General features: G+C 38.7%; 1 protein-coding gene across 3 annotated transcripts in view; it reads left to right on the top strand.

The window, feature by feature from the left end:
• Positions 1-27651, top strand: part of ccdc9b (coiled-coil domain containing 9B) — a 62617-nt gene that overhangs the window by 13144 nt on the left and 21822 nt on the right. For 2 of the 3 annotated variants that reach the window (XM_053682615.1, XM_053682617.1), the window contains 5 exons: positions 5160-5267; positions 6003-6107; positions 6260-6400; positions 18267-18344; positions 24031-24200. In XM_053682615.1, the coding sequence (XP_053538590.1) occupies positions 5160-5267; positions 6003-6107; positions 6260-6400; positions 18267-18344; positions 24031-24200 (602 nt within the window). Of the gene's footprint in view, positions 1-5103; positions 5268-6002; positions 6108-6259; positions 6401-18266; positions 18345-24030; positions 24201-27651 lie in introns of all 3 variants that reach the window. The other variant, XM_053682616.1, reaches the window with a different exon arrangement.

Genomic DNA, 27651 nt, shown 5'->3' with positions numbered 1-27651 from the left:
TGATGCTAAAGGTGGCACAACCACCTTAAATTTAAGGGAGTAGTTAGAAATACTTTTTCACAGCACTGTATATCAACTTTATTAATAGCCACTGTTTCAAAGATAATCAATTGTTTGCTTGCACAAATATGTCAAAAATGCCAAGAATTTCCTTCCATGTGGTGTTCACATGACTATATGGCTTCAAATTTAAAATGACAGGGTGTTATTTATTTATTTTTTTTATTTTTAATGCCATGCCCTCATGCTGCCACCAGCATAATCCAGCTCACGCAGGTAATTTGTTTGTACCTGCTTGCAATATTTTCGAACAGATTTAATTTCCCAAAAATATAAACAAACTAGTACCTTCATTTAAACCACTGTGACCCTGACAGGCAGTTAATGAATGATTCGCTCGCTCACGTTTGCAAAAAAAGTCTGAGTCTGAGTTCTTGAGTCTGGCCATGCACACATTTAGATGCAACCAGATGCTGTCAACACATAGCGTATCTACTATTCGTATCTGAATTTGTATCTGCTTAGAACACCATTATCTGATCCTTTGTTTGCATTCAGTAACCATAGTGTGCATGTGCAATGTCTATTAATGCTATCAGAGGCTTCACATATGAAAGAATCTTGTCAGCTCATAATCCCATCCACTGTGAGCTGAATGCTCTGCTTGCCCCTCTTTCTCACCTCTGATGACATGTGATTTTCACAGTGCTGCTTCACACTGCGTAACTTTCCTGAATCAGCCTGTAGCACCAACTGGCCTCTCTCCAGGCTGCTTTTTTATCTTTATGAAAAATTGCTCAAAAGCATGTTGACGTCACATACCATAACTGTGGGCAGGGCCACCTGTACTTCACCTATGTTGTGAAATTTAGTGATTATACTGCTATTCTTAGCTTATTTTATATCGAGACCAAAATATATCATCGTTCCAGTCTGAAATTGAGCGGTTTGTGGAGTGGTGTGATGCCCACCACCTTATTGTGAATGTGAAGAAAACTGAGATGATATTTGATCCAAAGTCAATTGGAGACCACAGTCCAGTATTTATTCACAATGTGCCCATAAATCACGTCTCTTCATATGAATATCTTGGTGTTTATATTGATTGCTCACTTACATGGCATGCTCATGTTGAAAGCCTGTGCTCTCTAGGTTACAATAGAGGATGTACTTTTTGAGAAGGCTTAGATTTCATGCTGTTAGTAGTACGATCATGTTTTTGTTTTATCAAGCTGTTCTGGAGAATGTAATTGGATATGGCATACATATTGTATGGTAAACCGCCAGTACAGTTCAAGTTTAAGCTTTCATGTCTCATTCAAAGGCCATGAAGAACATCTCTCTCCAAAAGACCTGGTATGAATATTCAGTGCTAAGGGAGGCAGACAAGATTCTAAACGATACAGCACACATTCAGAATCTTGAATTCGAAATGTTACCATCGGGCAGGATGTTAAGAATGCCAAGGTGTCGACTGAACTGGTGTAAGAATTCATTTATTCCATCTGCAATTAAGATATTAAATAGCTCTAAATAAGAGACCTGACTACAGTGTAAGGTTCTTTATGGTTTTTATACTGTGATTATGTATTTGTGTTAAATATTGCGTGTTGGGTTATGATTTATGTGATACAGTGGTTGCTTCTTCTTGATCTCAAGTCAAATTTCCCTTTAGGACAGTAAAGTATACCTTACCTTACCTGACTTTCGCCAAGCTCTCGGAGCAAACCAGCCTCAGAAGTCAATTTATGATGATGTCAATAAACTCATGCATGTGCAGGATGAGTAATGTGTTGCTTCCAGCAAGTGTGCAGTGTGAGCACCTCATTCCCCCAAGGCTTCTCAGACATGGCCTTTAGTGAACCCTACAGTCATTTAAAGAACCGGCATTACTCTGCCGTCACAGAGAGCCATAACTGAGGCTCACTGCGGGGATCAGGAGCACAGTACCATTTCACACATTGTTCTGTAAGCACAGTGACTGGATAAAAAAAGAATCATTTCCCAGAACATACTTCAATGTAATGTCTTCCATTCTGTGAAGAATGAAATGATATTTTTAAAATGTTTATCGTTAATCTGACGTTCTAAACTGTGTTCTGTAATTGCAATAATAGCTTTCCAAATGATTGTCTGAAATAGTCTTAAATGCTGGTTGAAAAGCCTACATTTTAAATTTTTATTTTGCATCAATGTCATTTAAGTCATATTAAAAAGGATAGTCAGGATAGTGTTTGATCCAGAGCATATCTGGGAACTGGCTGGGACGTCAGTCTATTGCAATGTTGTTGTTGTTGTTGTTGTTGTTGTTGTTGTTGTTGTGTTCCCTTTCTTCTTCTGTTTCTTTTTCTGGGGTGTCTATGGTAACCCATTGAACCGGGTGGTAAAAAATTGTGATGTTTAGTAGACTGATTGGGGAGAGTCTAATGAACATTCTGACCAAATTTGGGCCAAGTTCTGCCAATGCTTTAGCGCCACAATCGGGTCAAATCTAGGCCTAATTTGGAAGTACCTTTTATGGCCATAACTTTTGAACAGTGTAATTAGATTTTCTGCCATCTTGCACTTTGGCAAAAACAGTTTTTTCGCTACTCCTACAAATTTTGTCCAATCATCATCAAATTTGACACGTCATCTACAGAGTAAGACTCAGAAACGTTATTAAAAGAATCTTGAATATTTCAAATGTTATTGGCCTGTAACGGGCCAAAGAATCTGACCATAAAGCTCCCAAACAGGAAGTGAGGCTGTATCTCGACAACGAGTTTCCGCACTGACACAAATCTTGGTAGGCATTTTCAGGACCATGACCCGAGGCTGTGCAACACATTCCATGACAACTGATCAAAAGTTACAATAACATGCTAAAAATGCTTACATCTAACTGCCTTTTTTGCTACTCCTTCTCCAAATTTTGTCCAATCTTCACCAAATTTGAAATTTGATATTCAAAACCATTTTCCTGTAATCTGCTGGCAAATGCAAAAAAATAGGACATGAGGATGTCAGCAGTGCATCTACGTATCATCACAAAGCTTGATATGTATCTTCGGGACCATGCCCTGAATGTGCCCTAGAAGTTTTGTGAAGAAGTTTGTGTGAAGCACTGTAAAATGTTTCTCTTTTTTTGGTATATCTTTTGAAATATTTGCGCTAAATTCACAGTTCTTTTTTCCTATAATTCCCAGGAATATGCTGAAGTGAACGCACACCAACATTCTGTCGACCATCTTGGATTTTGTCAAAAACTGGTTTTCCGTTACTAAATCCTACAAATTATGTCCAATCAATACCAAATTTGGCAAACATCATCTTCAAACTAACCTGGACAAAAGTTATCAAAAAGTTATCAAAAGAATATTGATATCCCAAACAGTTTGCCCATAATATGCCAACAAATCAAATCATAATCGTCTATTATACAGACAACACATGACTGACAGGGTTGAATAATAAATAGCAATTTTATTGAGCAATTTAAAAAAAAAATACAAACAATATAAGACAGGTATAAGTTTGGTGCAAATAGTTGCACAAGGCAGGGGAAGGCCGAGACTGATGAGAAAATAAACATAAATAATTTAGATTTTTTTTTAAAATTGCAAGAAGAAAAACATTTTTCAGCCCAGAGCGGTGGCAATCGCAACCAGAAGTCAAAGTAGCAGCAGACAACACCACAAGTCACAGCAATAGGCAGAATCTAGACCTTTCCTCCTTCAGTCAGAGAATTCCACGAATGCCCATGATCAAAACATACACATCATGAGTGAAAATACAAATCACTCTTGAATCCCTCTGCTTGGTGCTTGGACCCTGAAAATGCTGCTTGCAGCTTTAAGTATTATTATTATTATTATTATTATTATTATTATTATTATTATTATTATTATTATTAAGGCAGGGCAGTATGGTGGCACAGTGGGTAATGTTGCTAACTCACAGCTCCATCTTTCCTAGTTTGGTCCTGAGCTTGGGTTATTGTTTGTGTGCATGTTCTTCCTGTGTCTGTATGAGTTTTCTGGTTTCCTCCCGCCTCCCAAAAATATACCAGTATGTTTAGGGGCCACGCTGAATTTCCTCTAGATGTGAATGTGTGTGTGCACAGTGCCCTGAGATGGACTGGTGTGCATACAGCATGTATTCCTGCCTCACACCCAGTGTTCCTGAGATAAGCTCCAGATCCACCATGACCCCTGATCAGGATGAAGTGGTTACTGAAGACCAATGAATGATGAATTATTAAGAGAGATGCTTATTAAAACTGATCGTGATCAAGTATGCAGTACTGGACAGGAACTGTTCTTTCTTTCTTTCCTTCTTTCTTTCTTTCTTTCTAAAGAAATAAATAAATAAATAAATAAATAAATAAATAAATAAATAAATGCATTTTTAACAATAACTATTGCAGAAGTTACTCAATTAAATGATGTCTCACTCACTTAGAAATCAAAACGTTGATAGACTAATAATTGCAAAAATTGAAATAATCCTACAATTGGACTTGGTTCTAATCAGTCAGATGAGGATTTATAAATCAAAAAAGGTGCAACCTCAGCTTTCTTTAGCTGTAAACACACATTGGGCTTGTCATATTTGTAGAGACTTGTATTCTCGATATATTTAAAGTGTTCTCACATTCTCACATGCTATTTGTCATCTAAAAGGTGTTATCTTGTCAATATGTCCTTATGCTGCACTCTGAATACATTCTTTTTTTTTTAAATTCAGAACTCAGCACAATGCTGTAACTGTCCTTGATAAAGGTTGAAGTGGTGGAAAACAACATTGTACCTATATGAAATTGGATGTGCGGTATTTCAACAATAATGTGGGCCTTGGTACAAAGAGGTAGTTGTTGGCTTACAATGGGAATCAAAATGTTGCAGGGTTCAGCAAGACCAAAATCTTCATGCTTTGATGTAGCAGCTTCAAAAAGTACAATCTTGAAAGCATAGTCTTTTATGCTCAACACTACAAATGGTTGTCCATAAATGTTGAAAATATTTTGGTTCTTCTGCTTTACTTGTTGCTTTTCTCTCTCTCTCTCTCTCTGTGTGTGTGTGTGTGTGTGTGCATGTGTGTGTGTTTTGTATTTTACCCTAGCTTATTAAAAAGGCTGGAGACTTTTTGGAAAAATGAACAAACGCTGTTTTCCTCAGAGCCCTACAGACATGATGCTGGTTAAGAAGGAGCAGAAAGATGCCGAGCTGGATAGGAAGATTGAGGCGTTGCGAAAGAAGAACGAGGCCCTTATGAAGCGCTATCAGGTGACAGCCAGGACGTTTGTATTATTTTCTAGATTGTTTAACCAAATTAGATGAATGTATTAAGTCTAGAGTTTTATCCTTTTTAATGTGGTCTGTGTTGAGGTGCTGGTCGTAAAAGCCCCATTTGAAAATGGCATTTTTCAGTAAATATATAACCAAATCAGGCTTGTCTAGCACATATCGGACTCGGGCTTATGCGCACATATCAGACTCGTTCTTGCACACATTACACTCGCACGTATCTTGCATTTATCATGCACATATCGGACTTGCACTTCTTTTGCGCACATCAGACTTACGCAAGGTCTTGCATATATTAGACTCATGCTTCTCTTGCATATATCAGACTCACATTTATCTCGCTCATATTAGACTCGCACTTCTTTTGCACATATCAGACACGCACTTCTTTTGCACATATCAGACTCGTGCTTCTTTCGCACATATCAAATTCATGCTCATCTTGCACATACTAGATCTTATTCTCCCCCATCAAAGTGCTGGCATTTCAGTCATATTGGAGAGGGTTGCCATTAAACAAACCAATCTAAAAGTGGCAGCACAGAATTCGGAGGTTTCTTGAATACAGGTAAAAGGGGTAATGCACCTCAAATTGCTAAATATTGTCGTGATGAAGGAAAGCTAGTTTGGACCAGTTACTTCTACGAAAATTAATCTTGTTATGCATGTTGTTTGCATTGATCGCTTTAATCTGACCTGTAGTTTTCCTTTTAGGAGGTGGAGGAGGATAAGAAACGGGCGGAGCAGGAGGGCATGGCAATGCAGAGCCGCAAAGGGAAGGTTGAGGACCTGACCATCACCATCAACAAGTCCCCAACTGTGAGCCTTTTAGCCTTTTCGCTTTAATTTATAGCTAACTGTTGTGCTATGGCGCTACAAATAACCAGTCGGCTGAAAATGCAGTTAATTCTTTGTGATGTGTTTTGAAATAAACACTTTTTGTTTTGTTTTTCCCTTGTGCCCCACCTAAGGAGAAGCGTGTTGTAACCAAGAAGGGTTTGGGAGATGCAATTCCTAAAGGGGTGAAGAACCAGGAGGACGTGTCCGACATTTTTAGTGCTGGCCGTGGTAAAAGGAGGCAGCTTCTAGTCACTGCACCAGGAAACACTAAGGCAAGCTTGGCATCGGGTCCATATAATGTGTATGAATAGGAATATTGATGACTTGATCCCTGTTCTGGATGTTGTTGGTTTGCCCATGCTTCAAAATATATCTGTTTCGCTGTTTCCATAGTTACCCATTTCTTTCAGTGACCATGTCAGATCCTATTGATTTGCATGTACTGACAGCAACCGAAATGTACCCCAAATACATTGAATGTAGTGTTAAGAATACACCGGAATTCACAATTAATCATAAAACAGCTTTGATAAAACGATACCATTAGTAAACATTAACCATACTGGTATTGGTGAAAGTTGGTGAAAAATCATGGCGGTAACATTGCAAATGTAAAAATGTGTGCGCAAATCTGGAATAACTTGCCGTTGATGTACTCTGAGATGCGTCCTGTCACTGCAGGGGAAGAGGGTGGTTAGTGAAAGAGTGGAGAAGAGCAGTCCTGCTGGTCTAGCAGGGATAAAGCACTCTACTGAGGGCAGGGGGGAGCTGCTAGACACTCCTGCAGGTCCAAAAAACCAGGTAACTTTTGGAAGGCATGTATGTACCCTATTTCTGCCTGGATATTCTAGTTCCATTTGTATTTGTGTGGGTCTAATGTGCTGAATACTGGGTAAGCCATGATCTTTGGTTTACCATTTTATATCAGAGACAGACAAGGATTTAATGATGCCCTAATCCTTCACATTGGCAGTGACTTTATACCTCATGTAGCTGAAATCACACTACACTACTCGCTAGTGGCTATGGTAGTGCTGGTAGCCCTAGAAAAATGACATGGCTCTCAACAGAGCATTGACTACGTGCTACTGTATGATGATATAAGAGACATCTAAAAGCTTTTTTTTACTTTCTCAGTTAAAGCAGTACACATGCAAAACGCAACTAATATTCTTCCACCAGAAAAAGCAGTTCACTGAATGGGAAAGGACACAAGACGTTGAAAGACACATTTTTTGTTGCAGTTTTGCTTTGCTTGTACTAGATGAACCATCACTGATCTGTGAAAATCTGAACTTTGGTCTTGTGAAGCAGTAGGAACTAAGAAGTCAGGACTGTGCTCCCTTTGGTCAGTAAAAAAGTAATAATAGAGAAGCCATTAAGTCATAATTGACTGTTGCCTGTTGCTACTTTCTGAAAAGGAACCCTGACTATGAAGACTTGTAGGCCTTAAAACACAATAATTGTCCTCTCCTACTAAAATACGTTGTTAGAAACACATGAAATATGTTTATTACTTTTAAAAATCCTTAATATTTAATACATATTTTAACCTACGGAGGCAGCCATTACGTAACATGCGCAGTGCACTCTGAGTCGATGAGGTAAAATGGTTGCACTTGAGCACTCAAAAGAATTGGCTACTAGCCCCCATGGCAGGAAAAGAATGCCACACTGTGCTGTAATTTTCTAGTTCTTGTGTGCTGTGATACAGGGGATATTTGTATATAAAATCACTTGTTAGTGTTTCTTTTTTCCCCCCTGTATATTCTCATAATGTAAACCTTCTGTAAAATGAGCCTTAAACGCCTAGCCAAGGCATACCCAAAGTAAAATTAAAGCCGTTCTTGAACCATTTCGAGTACATGCATGGTTTTGGTCTCTTATTGAAAGCTGGATTAAATATTTTTACATAATTGGATTGTTTGGACGTTTGCTAGTGTAACAAGACTGTTTTTGTCAGGATGTTATGGATCAGTGGATTACTATGAGGCTTCATATGAGGTGAGGTGCCTTCGTTTCGTAAGTGTTTGTTTGTATAACGGTGGTCTGACTGAGACCTTGATTGTAGCTGCTGTTGTGATTGTATCTCAAAATGGTTTATATCAATCGAATCCCATAAATCTTAGCTTTCCAAAGATATGAGTACCTTCGTACACACAGAACCTATGTAGATAGTACGGCTGCAACTAACGATTATTTTCATAATCGATTAGTTGGCCGATTATTTTTACGATTAATCAGATGGGGGGGCAACTTTCAGTACCCTTTTTTTTGTTTATTTAAAATAAAATCCAGTTACAAATATAAACTTCAGACTAAAACTTTACACAACTGTTTGTCCAATTTTATGAGACTGAAAAGAACCGAATACACACACTCTCTCTCACACACACACACACACACACACACACACACACACACACACACACACACACCAGAATATATATTATTCATTTAGGACTGTAGTTTAATTCAGTGCTTTGTGTGCATCCATCAAAATAATGCATACATACTTATTATATAAACTAATATATGTTTATATTATAGTATTTATGCATTACTTTCTATGAGATCTGTATATATGTCTGGCTATTGCAGGCTAGACCACTGCTTAGCATCATTTAGCCACTGACAGTGCATCTTCTACAGTTACACCAATTAAAAGTGCTAGTTTAGCTCAATAGGACTCCTTGTCTTTTCTGATGATTCATAATAATAAGTGGATAACATTTTAGCTAACGTCAGTCCGATTCCTAAATAAAGTTCTTGCTGGGTTCCAAGTAGCAACAAGTTGCTAGGCTACTCTTTTTGGAACCATTTTGTGCACATCTCCTTTGTTTTCAAGTACCATATAATTCTGTCTAAAATTCAGGTTTTTTTTTATTCTTTCTAACTGCTAGGATGTTCTTAGACATTTGATTGACCACAAATCAAATGTCTTCCTGCTATAAATGACATTGTTGGACTATTATGACCACAATCAGATGTCTTCCTGCTATAAATGACATTGTTGGACTATTCTGACCATGAATCAAATGTCTTCCTGCTATAAATGACATTTTTGGTCTATTCTGGCTACAAATGAAATGTACTCTTGCTAAAAAAAAAAAAAAAAAAAAAAAGATTCTGGAGTGAAATGGTTATGTAAAATGGATCCATGCAGTGCATCATCATGTACTAGTATCAGAATGAACTGCTTCTTATTTTTTCACAAGTTCTGGCATGAATCTTACAGTGTAAGTTGACCCAAATAGAATTGTGAGTAAACCAGAGTTGTTGTAATGTGAAAACACCTCATGCCTATAATAGTATGTTGAATATCATCAGGAGCTGTGAGTAGGAAAGTAAAAACTTGCATAACATATCACAGTCAGAGGGTGGAAAAAAACAACGGTAGCACTTTTCCCCTCTCCCATTTGTAGTCACCTCGTTGCTTTGCTTCTAATTTGCATAAAGTCTCTCAGTTCACTCACTTATCATCCCCTGACAGTTACTTCACCTCTTGGCACTGTAGCTTTCCAGCTCTTGTCGGAAATGAATAACTTCTGCCTGCTTTTCCTGAGGGTAACACTTGTACATTGGTACGACAGGATTGAGCTTAAGCTTCTTAACATCAGTTTATACTTCATGTCTCCTATGAGCCGTTAATGAAGTCTAATGCTCATCTGGTCAACAAAATAGTATGATGTACTGTACTTTAGCACATAATAGGTTATGTGAGATACATTTTGCAGTAGGATTGATTGAAATCCCATGCACAGTTCCAGTTCTCACTCTATTAAAGGTGGTGTCAGCTGAAGTTTAGGTTAGAAGGTTAGCTACAGGTTTTTTTGTTTGTTTGTTTTGACCCCCAATTCTCAAATTGTAAACACACAAGCTGGTGGTGAAAGTTTAAGGAATTTTTTCTAGTATACAGTATACACTGGAATTGCAAGGCCAATTCTTTTGTTTTCATTATACACTGAAGACATTTGGGTTTGATGACTGAGACACATTATGTCCTGATAGTTACGTCTAGATGTGTTAAAACAACTTGGAACATGACCGCTTTTGTTTGAATGTTTCCCTTTTTCACTTGATCAAAATATTGGAATATGTGACTTGTAGGTGTTTTCTTGTTGCCAAGGTAATGTATACCTTGTTAGATTGATTTGTTTAAACAATTAATAGCTCTGAATGTTTACTTTTGAGTTGAGTCCTGCGTTTCACCTGTGAAAACTGCATTTGTTGTTAAAAAAGGATAAACCTACTTAAAGACCAGAGAGTTGTCTTTGGGAGAAAAGCAAGCCATTTTGAAGCCTAGAAAGGAGGGAAATACAGAGATATGCCACAAAAGTTCTGGAACCATGGTTCACCTCTACTGAAGTCTACTGAAACATACTGTCTGCCAATTTATAGAGAAATGCATTCAATCTAATTTGGAGGAACTTGCAGCAAGACAATGATCCCAAAACACCCTGCTTACACAAGCACTTTATTAGGTGGGAAAAAAAGTGGAAGGTTTTAGACTGGTGAAGTAAATCACCAGACCTTAACCCAATTGAGCAGCATTTTACCTTGTGATGAAGAGACTGAAGGGAGAAACTGTAGTACAAGTCTGGAAAAACATCACAGAAGAAGAATGCCACAGTTGGGTGATGTCAGTGGGCCATCAACTTGATGCAGTTATTGCAAGCAATGGATATAAAAGCACATATTAAGTGTTATTAACTTTATGACCATCTTTTCCATTACTTTTGCTCACAGAGAACTTGGCACCTTTGGCGGCAGACCATCCAATTTTTAAGTTGTTTGACACATCTAGATATCGAAATATCAGGAAACGAAAGATGAAATTCTGATCTCGTATTCATCTTTTGATCTCAAACCTAATGTATTCAGTGTACATCAGGCCTTGCTGTTCCAGTACTTTTGGAGGGGATGGTATATAACAAAAACTAATGGAAACAAAATGATCAAAGTGACTTTTCCATAAACCTTTCTATTTGTTTTCCACTTTAATTTTTTTGGTTGCCGTATCACATTAAAGGTGGAAAATGATCAGACATGGTTTATCTCTGTTTCATCCAAAAAAAAAAAAAAAAAACTGCAATTTTAACAGGGGTCTGTAGCCTTTTTCACTGATCAGCCATAACATTAAAACCACGGACAGATGACGTGAATAACATTACAATGGCACCTGTTAAGGGGTGGGATATATTAGGAAGAAAGTGAGTAGTCAGTTCTCAAAGTTGATGTGTTGGAAGAAGGAAAAATGGGTAAGTGTAAGGATCTGAGCGAGTTTAACAAGGGCCAAATTGTGATGGCTAGACGACTGGGTCAGAGCACCTCCATAATGGCACATTTTGTGAGGTGTGTGTGTGTAGTGGTTAGTACCTACCAAAATTGGCCGGTGAACGACAACCGGTGAACCAGCGGCAGGGTCATGGGCCCCCAAGGCTCACTGATGCATGTGGGGAGTCAAGGCTAACCTGTCTGGTCCAATCCTACAGAAGAGCTACTGTAGCACAAATTGCTGAAAAAGTTTATGCTGGCTATGATAGAAAGGTGTCAGAACACACAGTGCATCACATCTTGCTGTGTATGAGGAGGCATAGTCACAGACCCTTGGGTGCTGGCATTCACGTAGCTGTTACTTTGACCTGTACCATCTACCTAAACATTGTTGCAGACCAAGTACACCACTTCATGGCAACCGTATTCCCTAATGCTTCTTTCAGCAGGATAATGCGCCCTGCCACGCTGCAAAATTATTCAGGAATGGTTTGAGGAACATGATGAAGAGTTCATGTTGTCGACTTGGCCTCCAAATTCACCTGATCACAATCTGATCGAGCATCTGTGGGATGCGCTGGACAAACAAGTCTGATCCATTGAGGTCCCACCTCGCAACTTATAGGACTTAAAGGATCTAATGTTAATGTCTTGGTGCCAGATACCACAGCACACCTTCAGAGGTCTTGTGGAGTCCATGTCTCAACGGGTCAGAGATGTTTTGGCGGCACAAGGTTATTTATTGCTGGTCGGTGTATATTCACTGTAGTTTGTTGGTCCTATTCAGCAGTGCCATGTTCCTGTGTGTGTTTGATATCTGCTGTGTTTGTTAAATTTAGGGACATGCAATATGGTTCCTTTTATTCATTCATTCGTTCACTCATTCATCTTCAGTAACCACTTTATCCTAGTCAGGGTTGTCGTGTTTCCAACAGTAGTGGATTACACAGCCGAAGCATGGACAGATGGCGGCTGCTGAGTCCAGAGGAACAGGGTTGCAACATTTTTGACACAAAAAAGCACGGGAACCACTGGAGTAAGGAACTTGTTTGGGTAACAGAAATGAATGGAAGGTTCAAAGAAGCCGAAAGAAGTGCATTTTGAAAAAGTCGACAGTGCTGTAACTGTGCAGTCGTACACTGAGACTAATCCTAGCAGAACAACCCTAGATCTGAGTTTGTTTTCTGATTATATTGAAAGCTTAAATGTTAGAAAAATTACAATTCACTAACCCCATCTTCAAAGTACTAATGCCTGATCCTTGAGAAGTGGCTAGAGTGGTATTAAGTGTCCTGCATTATAGTGTAGTATAACTTGTGCAAATGAGCAACTTGTTTGCCCCAGATCTATCCTTAGGTAATGACACAAATTCTTCTATTTAGTGTATCTATTGCTGCTAGAAGTGTTCAGCAAGTTGCTTGCTCAAATGTTCATGGGCTGGGGTGATGGCAGATGGGGTTTTTTGTCTGTAATTTTGGCCCAATAAATATGCAGCTGTTTTATTGATGGGTGCTGATTAGGGGTGGATACATATCTAAAATATCATATCACGATTTTTGAAGGAAATTCTACGATATATATATATATATATATATATATATATATATATATATATATATATATATATATATATATATATATATATATATATATATATATATATATAGAGAGAGAGAGAGAGAGAGAGAGAGAGAGAGAGAGAGAGAGTAGGTTTTCTCACAAAATGGCTGCAGTATTTCATTATAAAAACTTTTTTATTGCCCACAAAAAGAAATGTATTTAAAATGTTTACATAAAAAAAACATTTTATTCATAATACTGAAAATGTTTTGCATTTTACACGTTAAAAGATTAAACACCACATTGGATTCTTCCTGTCAGTTTGTAATGAAACTTATTTATCATGTATAAAAACCTAAAATATTAATATTAACATTATGATATCTACATTGATATTAAATAGTCATATCACCTAATGCTAATGATGGTGTGCGAATCAGCTCTTTATAACGCTGTTCTCATGGTGCTTTTTTTTGCTCCCCCTCCCTTCTTCAGTGTGCACTTAGTATCAGGGTCTCCTTAGGTGTCTCATGTCCTGTTTTAAATAACTATCAGACATTAAGTAATGGTCCTCCCATGATTCCCCAGACCATTCCATTCAGGGCCAGGCTGTCTGTAGTGATTGATGTGGAGGCGCACTGCACTCTACAGTGCTTGTATAGCCAATTCACACTACTGCTTTGCCTGTGCTTTTGAATATTCAGCAGGGCTAAACATTCCTTGTTCTCTTGTCTAGACACAGTATAAAACAGCTGTTCATTTGTTCCCAAGGATTTTACAACTCTTATCCACGATTACTAAGCCCTGGCCTTTGCATTTTGTCTCCACTGATTGGTCCCTCTAGGATATAAAGCAAAGCAAAAAGACTACAGATTTTTAACACTGAAAGTGACTGACATAGATGCCCAATGGGCAACTGTCAGTTGTGTACCTTTTAAAGCTGATCTGAATGCTATAATAATAATAATAATAATAATAATAATAATCAAGCTAATACAGAAACTGGTTGAAGTACTTTTGTTTTTTGGCTGCTCAGGGGTAGTTTATGGACATATAGTTTATGAGGTTTAGTAGCTTATGGACTGTTTGACCCAATACTAGAGAAACAAGTCGAAGTTGATGCAGTCTATGTCTAGTCCTTCTTGTAATTAACCTCAAAATATACTTCAAACATGAAGGAAACTGTGGAGGAAAAACAATTTCAAACATTTGACCAGCTGTGTCCTTGACCCTGTTTGGATCAAAATCCAAAATTTAATTAGTCCTATACACATTCCCAAGAATTTCAAGAAACACTTGTTCTTGAGATACAGTATCACACTAAACAATATCTCTGACCAAAGCACAGACAATTATGGATGGATGGTTGGAAGAAAGACAAAAATAGCTAGCAATGAAAATGGGCCTTGAGTTCCTGACCATGAAGGTGTAACATCCTTGTATGACAAACAGGAAGGAAGCTATTGAAGAAAAACTATTTCAGACATTTGACCTTGTTGTAACCTTGACTCAGGTCGGTTCGATTCCAATATTGAGTATATCAGTTTATCTGCTGGTTACAGTGATCATTCCATATTAATCCTACAAACGTTTAACCCCTCATTCTGGAGATATCGTGCTAACAAAAATTTGGAATGGACGGATATCCTGGAACATAACGCCTCCCCTGTCAGTGACGGAGGCATAAATGCTAGACTAAAGCAAGATTTAAATAAGTCTGCTTGCTAAAGTAGTTTAAATAAAAGTCTGTTTGGTCTATAAGGGCCCATGATATGCACTGCATTGTCAGGACGAAAACAAAAGCCATGAAGTCCAAGGAACTTGGATTATGCATCAATTGTGGAAAGGTATAGGTCAAGGCAAGGATATAAAACAATGTCTAAGTCTTTTAATGTCCCCAGGACCACAGGGGCCATAATAATATTGTAATGGTAGAAGCCTGGCACAACTTTGAACCTTTCTATAGTTTGGCATTCAGGAAAGAAGGGCTTTGGCCATGGAGGTAAGAAGGAACCCAATAGTCACTCTAAAATAGCTTCAGACATTCTGTGCAGAAATGAGAGAACCTGTTGGATGGACAGCCATCTCTGCAGCACTCCATAAATCACACTTCACTGCAAAGTTGCAAGATGGAAGCCACGTTTGAGTAAAATGCATATGACTGCATAAAGGACTCTGGCAACATTCGGAAAAGATTCTGTGGTCTGATGAGATGAAATTTGGATTCTTTGGACAGACTAGCAAGCAACTATGTCTGGTGAAAAACAGACACTGCACATCATCTGCCTAATACCATCCCTATGGTGAAACATGGTGGTGGCAGCATCATGCTATGGGAGGGCTTCTCAGTAGCAGGGACAGGGAGACTGGTAGCAAATGAGGGACTGATGAATGCAGCCAAATACATGAACATCCTTGAAGAAAACCTCCTCCAGAGTGCACGGAAACTCGTACTGAGGCGACAGTTCAACTTTCAATACGACTGTGACCCTAAGTAATCAGCGATAACAGCAGTGGGGTGTCTTCAGGGCAAGTCTCTGATTGTCCTTGAGTGACCCAGGCAAAGCCCAGGCTTTAACCTTCGCTATCCAATCTGACTGAGCTTGAGAGGATCTGCCATGAACAATGGGGGGAAAACTGCCCATATCCATTTGTGCAAATCCGGTAGAGATGTATCCAAGAAGACTTGCAACTGTAATTGCTAGGAATGGGCCTTCTACACAGTATTGAATAAAGAGTCTGAATACTTTTTTGATTAAAAGATTTCAGTCTTTGATTTTTAATTAATTTTAGGAAATCTTTTTTTTTTTTTTTTTTTTTTTTAACTCCATTTTGGTTGATTAAGTCTAGATTGATGTGTAAAAATCACAATTCCGGTGATGTGCAGTTGATTATTTTCCTAAAACAGCACACCCAGTTGTTTTTTTTATTTCTTGCATACTATAGGATCAAGTCAACATGTCAACATACTTGAATGAGTACAGATGTTAGCAGATATTAACAGTTTTTTTGTGGAGTGAACAGAAGGCATGTTGTGGTTGTTGGAATCCAGATATTTGTCCAGGCGGATGCTGGAAACTTCTTTAGTATTAGAGGGAACATAATCCATTACAGCTCTGTCTGAAACTGCAGAATGCAGCCATGAACAAAAGGTTTGTGTAATGCTGCTGCTTCCTCTCATGAGAGTCAGAGGCTAGAGGCTGTGTGAGTGTGGGCAGAGCTTCAGCGCTACAGCACAGAGAAAGAGTGAGAAGTGGGAAACCGCTGACTGCCTGATTCAGTGCCTGCTCGCGCTCTCTCTCTCTTTCTCTCTCTCTTTCTCTCACTCTCACTCTCTCTTTCTCTTGCTCTTTCTCTCGCTCTCTCTCACTCTCTCTCGTGCTCTCTCGCAGTTTCTCTCTTTCTCTCGCTCTCTCTCTCACTCTCTCTTTCTCGCTCTCTCTCTTTCTCTCCAGCAACAGTAGGTTTTCAAACTAATTAACATTTAGCTGCACTTTGTTCTGAAAAGACTAAATTATTCAGCAGGGAGACAATAAGCATGGTGTTTGCAAGAGTTGGCTTGCTGAGAGAGAGAGAGTGAGTCTCTCTGTGTGTGTGTTTGTGTGTGTGGGCATGTTTTTATAACTTGATAAGGACAAAAATATCTAACACTGGGGTTCTCAAACTAGGGCTCGTTACAGATTTGGTCACTACAGAAACTTGCAGTCCCCCCTTTTTGCTTCATTCATTTATGTTACAAATTAATATTAGAAATCTCGAAGATGGGTTTTGTGTGTGAATACTTTTTGAAACAAGAATATTAAGAGAAACGTGTGGCCGTGGAAAGGTTTTTAGACTTTTGCGAAGGCCAAATGGCCACACGGTTATGGGAATCCACAAGGATTTGAGATTGTGAGCATATTTACATTTACATTTATTCACTTCGCAGATGCTTTTATCCAAAGCGACTTACAAATGAGAAAGATACAAGCAAAATATTAGGTATATATATAGAATTAATATATAGGTTCTGCATTTATAATAGTTTAAAAGGTTATCATTTTGAAAACAGTGTTTTGAATAACAAAGAGTTATAAGACTTCTTCAGGGATTCCCTGATAGGGAATGTGATGGTGGGTGAGTGAGTGTCTCTGTGTCTGTCTGTCTCTCTCTCTCTCTCTGTGTCTCTGTGTGTCTCTGTCTGTCTGTCTGTGTCACTCGCTCTCTTTCTGTGTCTGTCTGTGTGTCTGTCTGTGTGCTTGTCTCTCTCTGTCTTTCTCTCTGTGTCTCAGTGTGTATCTCTCTCTCTGTGTCTGTGTGTGCGTGTCTCGCTCTCGCTCTCTCTCTCTATACTGGGGCAGTGGTGGCTTGATGGTTAAGGCGCTGGCTACTGATTCGAAGGTCAGGGGTTCGGGCCCCAGCACTGCCAAGCTGCCACTGTTGGGCCCTTGACCTTAACTTTCTCTGCTGCATCATGGCTGAGCTTGTGCTCTGACCCCAGCTTCCTAACATTCTGGGATGTGGCGGGGGGAATTTCACTGTGCTGTAATGTGACTAATAAAGACTTATTACACACAAAATGCCTTAAAAATAGTAAAACAAACATTTATCTTTGTCTCTGTGTGTATGGCAGCATTTTATAGGCTTTTCAAATGATAATTAAAAGATACTAATTCAAACATGTATTTACAGTTGCACTTCCCTTATAAATGTGCATAGTTTGATACATAATGCAACTGCATATTTTTGTCCACAACAATATGTACTTGGTACCAAAATTAAACAAAAATACAAATGCATAGTCCCATTTAACATTTCATTTTCAATGTCTAACTTGGTATGATTGTATTGCCATACTAAAAAACAACTTCGAGAATGCTGCCATGTGTGTATTTCATGAATGCAGCAAGTATAAACAAATTATTTTTGTTCACTATCGTCACTGCAGTGTTTACCATGACTCTGAAATAACTGATTTTCTCCAGTTGAGGGCAGTATAATCCCGTACCCAAAGTGCACTTTTAACCTGCCTCCATCCTGGTGTGTTTCCTTTGTGTGTGTTGAATTTATTTGTTGAGCTTGCACACAGTTTAGATACATGACGCACTAAAATTCGGTCGATTAAAGTAACTTAAGCCGAATTATTGTGAAATGATTCCTAGCTTGTTTGTGTAATGTAAATTCAGTTTATGCTTGTTTGTACAACTCATTATGTCAAAGTGAATATTCATGTTTATATGAATATAAGCGCATATATTGTAAAATACATCTGTTTGCTGCTACTCATCTTTTTGCCTTTTTTTTTAATCCCTCAATCTTCAGGTTGGAAAGAAGCAGGAACGAAAGTGTCGAGTTGAAGGTGGTCATCATGGATTCACTGAGTATAACCCCTATCCCCAGGTAAGGTTCTCTCTCTCTCTCTCTCTCTCTCTCTCTCTCTCTCTCTCTCTCGCTCTCTCAATCCCCTTGCTAGCTAACAACGTTAGGAAAATTTGAGATTGGCATCACCTGTCATGTTTCTGAATTATGTGTGTTTTAAATGCAGAAAGAGATTCTGAGTCAGTGACAGTAGAAGGTGGCGAAGAAAGAGGACATGCTTTTATAATAAAATATTAACACAAACCTCTTGACAATATCATATGGGACATGTTGCACTCTTTGGCAGGAATTATGTCTTCAGTACGTTTACATGGACAGCAATAATCCGATAATAACCTGATTAAGACGATATTCTGATTAAGAAACCTTTATTGATGACCTTACTCCGACTAAAGTCATACTCGAAGGAAACACAAATCGAATTAAGACATGTGGAGTACTCCTGTTTTAGTCGCATTATGGAATGGGTGGGAGTTTTCACCGCATTTTGTGCCAGGACACGTACACACACGGCAGTGCTCAACCGTTTGACGGTAATCAAGAGAGCACGGCTGCATGCGAAACCGCGTAGTTACCTGCTAAATGGTAGGTGAAATACATGTATCTCAGCTACACTATAGTAGGTAAGTACGTGGTTTGGGACGCAGCCCACGGCTTCAAGTGGTCGTCTATTTGCATGTATAGCATAACTAATAATTAACTGCACTTGAAGATTTCAAAATAAAACTTTTTAAAATTTCAAATAAAAACACCCAAAACTGTATACGGTACCATAACTGAGACGAACTGTATGTCAATACGTGAAATTCTGGAGGGAACGTCGGACAGCGTGGCGTGGTGACGTAATGACGTGCCGTTAATCGATCTATGTTCTATAACATGTAAAACAGGATGTGAAAGGGATATTATAAAAGCAACTCATATAAACACCTTAATCACAATATTGTCTTATTCAGAATAAGGTCAATAATTAGATTACTGCTGTCCATGTAAATGTAGTCATTATTGATTCCTCTAATTGACAATAAAATCGGAATAGCATTCTCTTGCATCTCAGCAGGAGAAGCCGTGCTGTGTTGCATCATCATCTGAAAAACACAAATAAGGTCTCGCGCCACTAATAATAGCATCCTGCATAGAACCTTGAGGGAAAATAAGTGATAAATTGCAGAGTAATACAGGATATTACAGTAAGGGACATTTAACTAAACACTATAAGGACATTGGGGGCTTTTTAGCAGATTAAAAACAAATGATGGGCAGTAATGACATTTTAAAGCGGTCAGGTATGAAACTTTAGCTGGACTTAAGAGCGCTAATACATTTTAGTACAACTCCATAGTGGACACAGATCAGGTAGCTTGGGGTTTGCGGATTAAGCTCATTTTAACTAATACCAGTAGGGATGCTGTACATGTGGCTCATTGCAAACACTCCCCTGATGTTTTTCATGTACCATATTTCATATTACTCTTGCTTGTAGCATTTATTTATGGTGGAGTTTTGGGAACTAAAACGTACAAATATCTGTAATGACTGTCATATTAATATGAGCATGCATTGCCAATGAGACATCATAAATCATAAATAATACCCTTCTACTTGTCATAATGATAATTATGCTGATTAAATCATTACTCTGTGAGTTCTTCAATACGCATGGATTTAGGTTTTTATGCTTGGTGATGAAAATCCCAACCATTTCTCTGAGGCACTGATGTTTACAAGGATTCACTTAGCGAATGAAACAATAAGGGAACCCTGTTAGTAGAAACGCAGCTGTTAATCATGGCTATTCATTATTTTCTGTGTTCAGCACCATGTCTTCCCAGCAGCCTTTGGGACTTTTTTGAGATGAAAATAGCACCTACCATATACACAAACTAATAAACCTCTGGGAAATCACTTTCAGTAGTTACTCAATCAGTCAGTCATTCAGACAGTGTGACAGTCAGTCAGTCAGTCTGTCAGTTATTCAGTCTGTCTCAATCCTTCAGTCAGTCTGTCAGTTATTTAATTAATGTCTGTCAGTTGTTCAATCAGTCTGGCAGTTATTCAATGTGTCTCAATCCTTCAGTCAGTCTGCCAGTTATTTAATTAGTCTCTGTCAGTTATTCAGTCAGTCTGTCAGTTGTTCAATCAGTCTGGCAGTTATTCAGTGTGTCTCAATCCTTCAGTCAGTCTGCCAGTTATTCAATTAGTATTTCATTCAGTCTGTCAGTTATTCAGTCAGTCCGCCAGTCATTCAGCCTGTCATCCATTCAGTCAGTCTGTTAGTCAGCCATTCAGTAAGTCAGTCTCTCAGTCTGTCAAACAGTGGACTCTGTCAGTCTACTTAAGAACTTTCACAAGGGGGCAGTGGTGGTTAGTGGTGGCTCAATGATTAAGGCTCTGAGTTACTGAAAACATAGGTCAGGCAAAGCCTTGAGCAAGGCCCTTAACCATCTTCATTCCAGGGGTGCCGTATCATGGCTGACCCTGTGCTCTGACCCCAACTTCCTAACAAGCTAGGATATGCAAAGAAAAGGGAATAGATTCATAATGAACCAAACTCATCGTTGTAGTTTATATGGCCCTGAGAAGCAAGGCTATCAAGTTCTCCCTGTGAAACTGGATTAAACCACAGAAGGATTGTCAATTTTGACAACAAAGTTACATTCATGTGTTTTCCACGATGACCAGCAGATACTCTGGTGAACAGAACTTCCTACCTATTCCAAAATTTCCTTCAGCAATCCATTGACCATATCAGACATTGAAAGTTTGAGAAATGTGAAACTTTTGTTTCAAAACTAAGTAAATCCACCAATGAATTCAACAGTGCCACCAAAATAAAATGCTTCTTTATTATTGTTTAAGCCAAGATTTTCAAAATGCTAAAGTACAGTGTTAATAAGACAGTTTTCAATGACCATTTTTGTTTGTTACTATGAAGATGAATTTCTCTGTAGCCACTCAATTATAATAGTCTAACTATCAAATCAAAAGCCCTGCAACTTATTTAAACAAATATGCATTTGTTGTAAATTTATGAAGCATTGTACATATGATGCTTTAAGAATGACCGGATATTGAAATAATTGGAAATTACCTTAAAATACAGAAACTGATAATTACAGGTCATCCTACACTTCATCCTATCATTCATGTTGGTCTGGCCAAAGCATTTTATCCAGTTCACACCTATACAGCACGACTACTCAGTGCAGCGTCCATCGATGACATGTTGCCATAGGGCTGATGGTCATACATTTTCCATCTCCCATCAGAGAGAAATTCCTCTATGGGGTGAGGAAAGGGGAGTAGTGTCGGAGGAACTCCAGATTGTGTATCGCTGGTGTTTACACAACTCATACCCTTATTAGGTTTGTACAGTGAAAGCTAACATCATTCCAGACTACTACACATTTTTGGAAGTCATTCCTGTTCAGCTCTCTATCATTCTTACTGTACATAGCAATGCCATATGACTAAGGCTTATGCTTTATATGTGTATTTGGCTGTACTATTTTGCATGTGAAGATTTAGACAATGACCACAGTGATCAGTGCATGCGAGAGTAATCAAATTCAATAGAAAAGCAGTGGTGTCAGTTTTTATACCATTTGCTTTTACATTTCATCGCTGGAACAACTGATGACGACTGTTCTTAATATTTGCTATAAAGTGCTGAAGCTTCAGAATTCTGAGTGAACACCGTAAGGAATGTGCATTAATTCCGTGAAAACTGGACAAACAAAGTGGATATGCCGCACGGTGTTTTAAAAACGTCGATTTTCTTTTGAGGACTGTGCTGAAGCAATAGGGGGGAGGAAAAATCACAATAAAAGCATCACTTTAAAAGACCGATTTAAAAGACAATCAATGTGAAGTAGTCCTGTAGTTATACTTCTGTGTTCAAGTTTATTCATAGTTTATTCTAGTAACATTGAGATGAAATGAAACGAGCGTGTTAGGTATAGATTTGTATTTCATTTATTTTTATGACTGTAGATGACTAATTCGAGTTGAGGAAGCTGTTTCTTACTCGGCTCCGCGTCAGACACAAATGACCTAATGGCTCTGCTCCTGAGGGAAGAGCACATGGCTGTGACGACTGTCATGCTTTTTGCTGTACTCATAGGAGTACTTCCTGTTTACCCTCAGCTGATTTGTCTTAGAACAAAACTAAACCCCCTAAGGTTCTTGCTTTGGTATAATGCGTGTCCCTATCCTTTACATTTGGATCTAGAAGGAAAAACTTCATGTCCCTCTTGGCAGAATTAAAAGCAATATGAGAGTTTATATATATATATATATATATATATATATATATATATATATATATATATATATATATATATATATATATATATATTGCCTTCCTGAAATTCGGCTATTAGAATATAAAAAGTGTATATAATTTGTGCAATGAAAAAATCGTGTGAGTTTTTGTAATAATAATAAAGCTAATTCTTTATGATGGAGAAGGAGATGATTTGATTTATAATTTGTTCATGACGAATAAGGAAGTTTGCCATGAATATATTTATACCAAAGAGAAACTTAAGTGGATTTCTTTAGGTTTTTAAGTAAGTAAGTCAATTTGATTTATAAAGCACATTTCAAACAATGTCAGTTGAAGTTGCATGTATGAGTCAGTAGGGTACACACTGGCACAACAGAAAAACGTTCGACCCATAGTCTGGAGATCGCAAGTATGAATACTGATAATACCACAGCCATCCATTTCTGGGAGTCCAAGAGAGCAAAATGTTCTCAGGGAAGGAGGGGTGGCATACTCTCTCTCATGTATGTAGAAGTGGGCGGATAGAGCTGTCCTCTGAGTGTGTTACGCCACCCATTGATGTTGCATGAGCAGCATGAACACTGAAAAGCCGCATTTGTATATACATTCACCATCCACTTTATTAGGAACACCTGTGCATTCATGTACTGTAGTTATCTAATCAGCCAATCACGTGGCAGCAGCACAATGCAAAAAAAATCATGCAGATACAGGTCAAGAGCTTCAGTTAACGTTCACATCAAACATCAAAATGGGGAAAAGGTGTGATCTCTGTGACTTTGATTGTGGCGTTGTTGTTGGTGCCAGATGAGCTGGTTTCATAAACTGCTGATCTCCTGAGAATATCACACACAATAGTCTAAACAGTTTACACAGAATGGTGCGGGGAGGAAAAACAAACCATCCTGTAAGAGGAGAGTCTGTAGGCTGAAACTCCTTGTTGATGATCAGAGGAGAATGACCAGACTGGTCTGAGCTGACAGGAAGTCTATTGTAACTGAAATGAGCATTGTTTGGACTGGAAAAAGACCAGGTGTTTTGTTTGGTTTCCTTCTAATTTTCAACTGTCCAGACTGGGTGAGTTTGTGCCCATGATTGCCTCAGATTCTTGTTCATGACTGACAGGAGTGGAACCTGATGTGGTCTTCTGCTGTTGTAGCCCATCCACCTCAAGGTTTGACGTTTTGTGTATAGTGAGGTGCTTTTCTTCTGACCACGGTTGTAAAGAGTAATTATGAGTTACTATATCCTTCCTGGCAGCTTGAACCAATGATTTGCTTAAATACTGTAGATTAGATTCTTAGTAGCCTGATGAGCATAGTTTTTTCAGCAGCGCATGACAGTACACAATCAAGTTCTTTGGACATGGTTTTCTTGTACAATATATTTCATTCCTATCTTATACTTTACCCTTTTTAGCAAACCGAAGTGCTGACTGATCTCAGCATCCCCACGTCCAGCGAAGAGCAGCTGGAGTACCTGCGCTGGAAAAAAGAGAGAGAAGAAATCGACCGAGAGCGAGTGGCTCGCCACAAAAACTCCCAGGGCCAGTGGAGGAGAGCCTGGGACATGGACAAACCCGAGCTTACGTAAGCTGCCGTGGCCGTCCTCCGCCTGTTGCATGCTTTTTACATGCCTCGTACATCTGTGTTAACCCATTTGTCTTGGTTAGGTTTGGGGCTTGTTCTAATTTCCTTTGTCTGTTTATTGAGCGGTTTGTCTTTCTGCATGTCTAACTGCCACTTAAATGCTAAATGATAAATTTCACTTCTTTTGTGAAAGTTGACTTGAGTTTTTGGGATTTTTTGTGCCTTTTCAGCTTTCTTCATGCACACAAAATAAAAACAATAAAAGAATTGAAAAATAGTATGATTTTTGTAGATTCCAAATTTTTCAGGAAACATTTACTTGTGTTATTTAGTCATAAATATTATTCTACTATTTTATGAACCCCTGTGTGTGTTCCAAATTACAGGCTTTTTAACAGTTTTTTTTTTATTTGTTTGTTTGTTTTTTCTAGTCTTTTAAACTAGACATAATGACAGTGCAGGAAAAGGAAGAAAAAAAGATTCATACTGTAGCACAGTAATTGGATAGGTCGCCAGGCTGGTGTATATATCTTTCAGAAATTGAGCGTCTGAGGATGTCTGCTAACAGTGAAGTTTTCTAAAGTTAAAGGTTCTGCTTTTCACTTTTTCAGCAAGCTGTACAGAAAATTAAATAAAATGGAACGCAACGGTTGTTTGATAGAATGTCCATGTGAAATGGAAGACAAGCATATTATGTTCACATAAAAGGGAGATGTACAGACGAGTGTCAAATTAAAGGAAAGACCAGTGGCTCTGTTGTAGAATCTATGCTAAGGTACACTGAAGCTTTTTTTGGTTGCTTGTGGTGGACCAATATCTTCCTAAGACACTTTGTTGGTTTTTGCTTTCAATTGTCACCTGACTGTATAAGCATCACTGGTGACCAATAGAATATCAATCTATGTATTAGAGTAGGTGAAGTATTATAACAGTAACTGGCATGTTGCTGAACACCATATTAAGCACCATTAATAATTTGTCAAATCCCACCAACCCATTCAAACTCTTACTCGATACTATTTATACATACAGTATCTCACAAAAGTGAGTACACCCCTCACATCATGTAACAACACTGAAGAAATGACATTTTGTTACAATGTAAAGTAGTGAGTGTACAGCTTGTATAACAGTGTAAATTTGCTGTCCAATCAAAATAACTCAACACACTTAATGTCTAAACCACTGGCAACAAAAGTGACTACACACCTAAGTGAAAATGTCCAAATTGGGCCCAAAGTGTCAATATTTTGTGTGGCCACCATTATTTTCCAGCACTGCCTTAACCCTCTTGGGCATGGAGTTCACCAGAGCTTCACAGGTTGCCGCTGGAGTCCTCTTCCACTCCTCCTTGACAACATCACGGAGCTGGTGGATGTTAGAGACCTTGTGCTCCTCCACCTTCCGTTTGAGGATGCCCCACAGATGCTCAATAGGGTTTAGGTCTGGAGACATGCTTGGCCAGTCAATCACCTTCACCCTCAGCTTCTTTAGCAAGGCAGTGGTTGTCTTGGAGGTGTGTATGGGGTCGTTATCATGCTGGAATACATGCTGGGATCATGCTCTGCTGCGGTATGTCACAGTACATGTTGGCTTTCATGGTTCTCTCACTGAACTGTAGCTCCCCAGTGCCGGCAGCACTCATGCAGCCCCAGACCATGACACTCCCACCACCATGTTTGACTGTAGGCAAGACACACTACTTTGTACTCCTCACCTGGTTGCCGCCACACAGGCTTGACACCATCTGAACCAAATAAGTTTATCTTGGTCTCATCAGACCACAGGACATGGTTCCAGTAATCCATGTCTTAATCTGCTTTTCTTCAGCAAACTGTTTGCGGGCTTTCTTGTGCATCATCTTTAGAAGAGGCTTCCTTCTGGGACGACAGCCATGCAGAACAATTTGATGCAGTGTGTGGCGTATGTTCTGAGCACTGACAGGCTGACCCCCCACCCCTTCAACCTCTGCAGCAATGCTGGCAGCACTCATACATCTATTTCCCAAAGACAACCTCTGGATATGACGCTGAGCACGTGCACTCAACTTCTTTGGTCGACCATGGTGAGGCCTGTTCTGAGTGGAACCTGTCCTGTTAAACTGCTGTATGGTCTTGGCCACCGTGCTGCAGCTCAGTGTCAGGGTCTTGGCAATCTTCTTATAACCTAGGCCGTCTTTATGTAGAGCAACAATTCTTTTTTTCAGATCCTCAGAGAATTCTTTGCCATGAGATGCCATGTTGAACTTCCAGTGACCAGTACAAGGGAGTGTGAGAGCAATGACACCAAATTTAACACACCTGCTCCCCATTCACACCTGAGACATTGTAAAACTAACAAGTCACATGACACCGGGGAGGGAAAATGGCTAATTGGGCCCAATTTGGACATTTTCACTTAGGGGTGTACTCACTTTTGTTGCCAGCGGTTTAGACATTAATGGCTGTGTGTTGAGTTATTTTGAGTGGACAGCAAATTTACACTGTTACACAAGCTGTACACTCACTACTTTACATTGTAGCCAAGCGTCATTTCTTCAGTGTCATCACATGAAAAGATATAATCAAATATTTACAAAAATGTGAGGGGTGTACTCACTTTTGTGAGATACTGTAAATTTACTTATTACAAATGATAGAAATTGATTTTTTTTAAACAGAAAAGGCTTTTGTAGCTATACAATTCTAAGTTGTTTTAGATGTGAAAGAAGAATATATTAAATATTTGTATGACAAATGGGAGAGACTATTTGTCTAAACTGGCATTAACCTGGCTGTGAAAAATTGTCTTTATTGTTCAAACTTCTGATCATTCTGTTCATAAAATTCACAAAAATACTCTGCTCTCATGCATATCAAACAATTGCAAACACAACACAGGTTTATCAAGAAAAAAAAATGTATCAAGAGGTGCAAACATTATTGGCACCTCTATGAATTCATATGAGAAAAATATATTTGAAGTATATTCACATTTGATATTGAATTTTTTTTAGTACACCTGGGTGACTAGGAACAGGAAATTGTTCAACCATGGCTTCTTGTTTCACAGGGGTATTAATACGAGGTAACACACAGGCCAAATTTCCTTAGTTATTCATAACAATGGGTAAGACCAAGGAATATAGCTGTTATGTGCGGCAAAAGGTTGTTGAGCTTCACAAAATGTAAAGTGGCTATAAGAAAATAGCACAAGCATTGAAAATGTCCATTTCCATCATCAGGGCAGTAAGTAAGAAGTTCCAGTCAACTGGAAATGTTATGAATCATCCTGGAAGAGGACATGTGTCTATATTCTCTCAACACACGGTGAAGAGGGTGGTTCAAGTGGCCAAAAAATCTCCAAGGATCACAGCTGGAGAATTGCAGAAGTTAGTTGCGTCTTGGACTAGAAAGTCTCCAAATCTACAATCTGAAGTCACCTACATCACCACAAGTTGTTTGGAAGGCTT

The sequence above is a fragment of the Ictalurus punctatus genome, chromosome 9 (assembly GCF_001660625.3).
Source record: "Ictalurus punctatus breed USDA103 chromosome 9, Coco_2.0, whole genome shotgun sequence".
Classification (NCBI taxonomy): domain Eukaryota; kingdom Metazoa; phylum Chordata; class Actinopteri; order Siluriformes; family Ictaluridae; genus Ictalurus; species Ictalurus punctatus.
The sequence above is the reverse complement of the archived record's forward strand: the minus strand, read 5'-3'. Positions and strand labels throughout refer to the sequence as shown.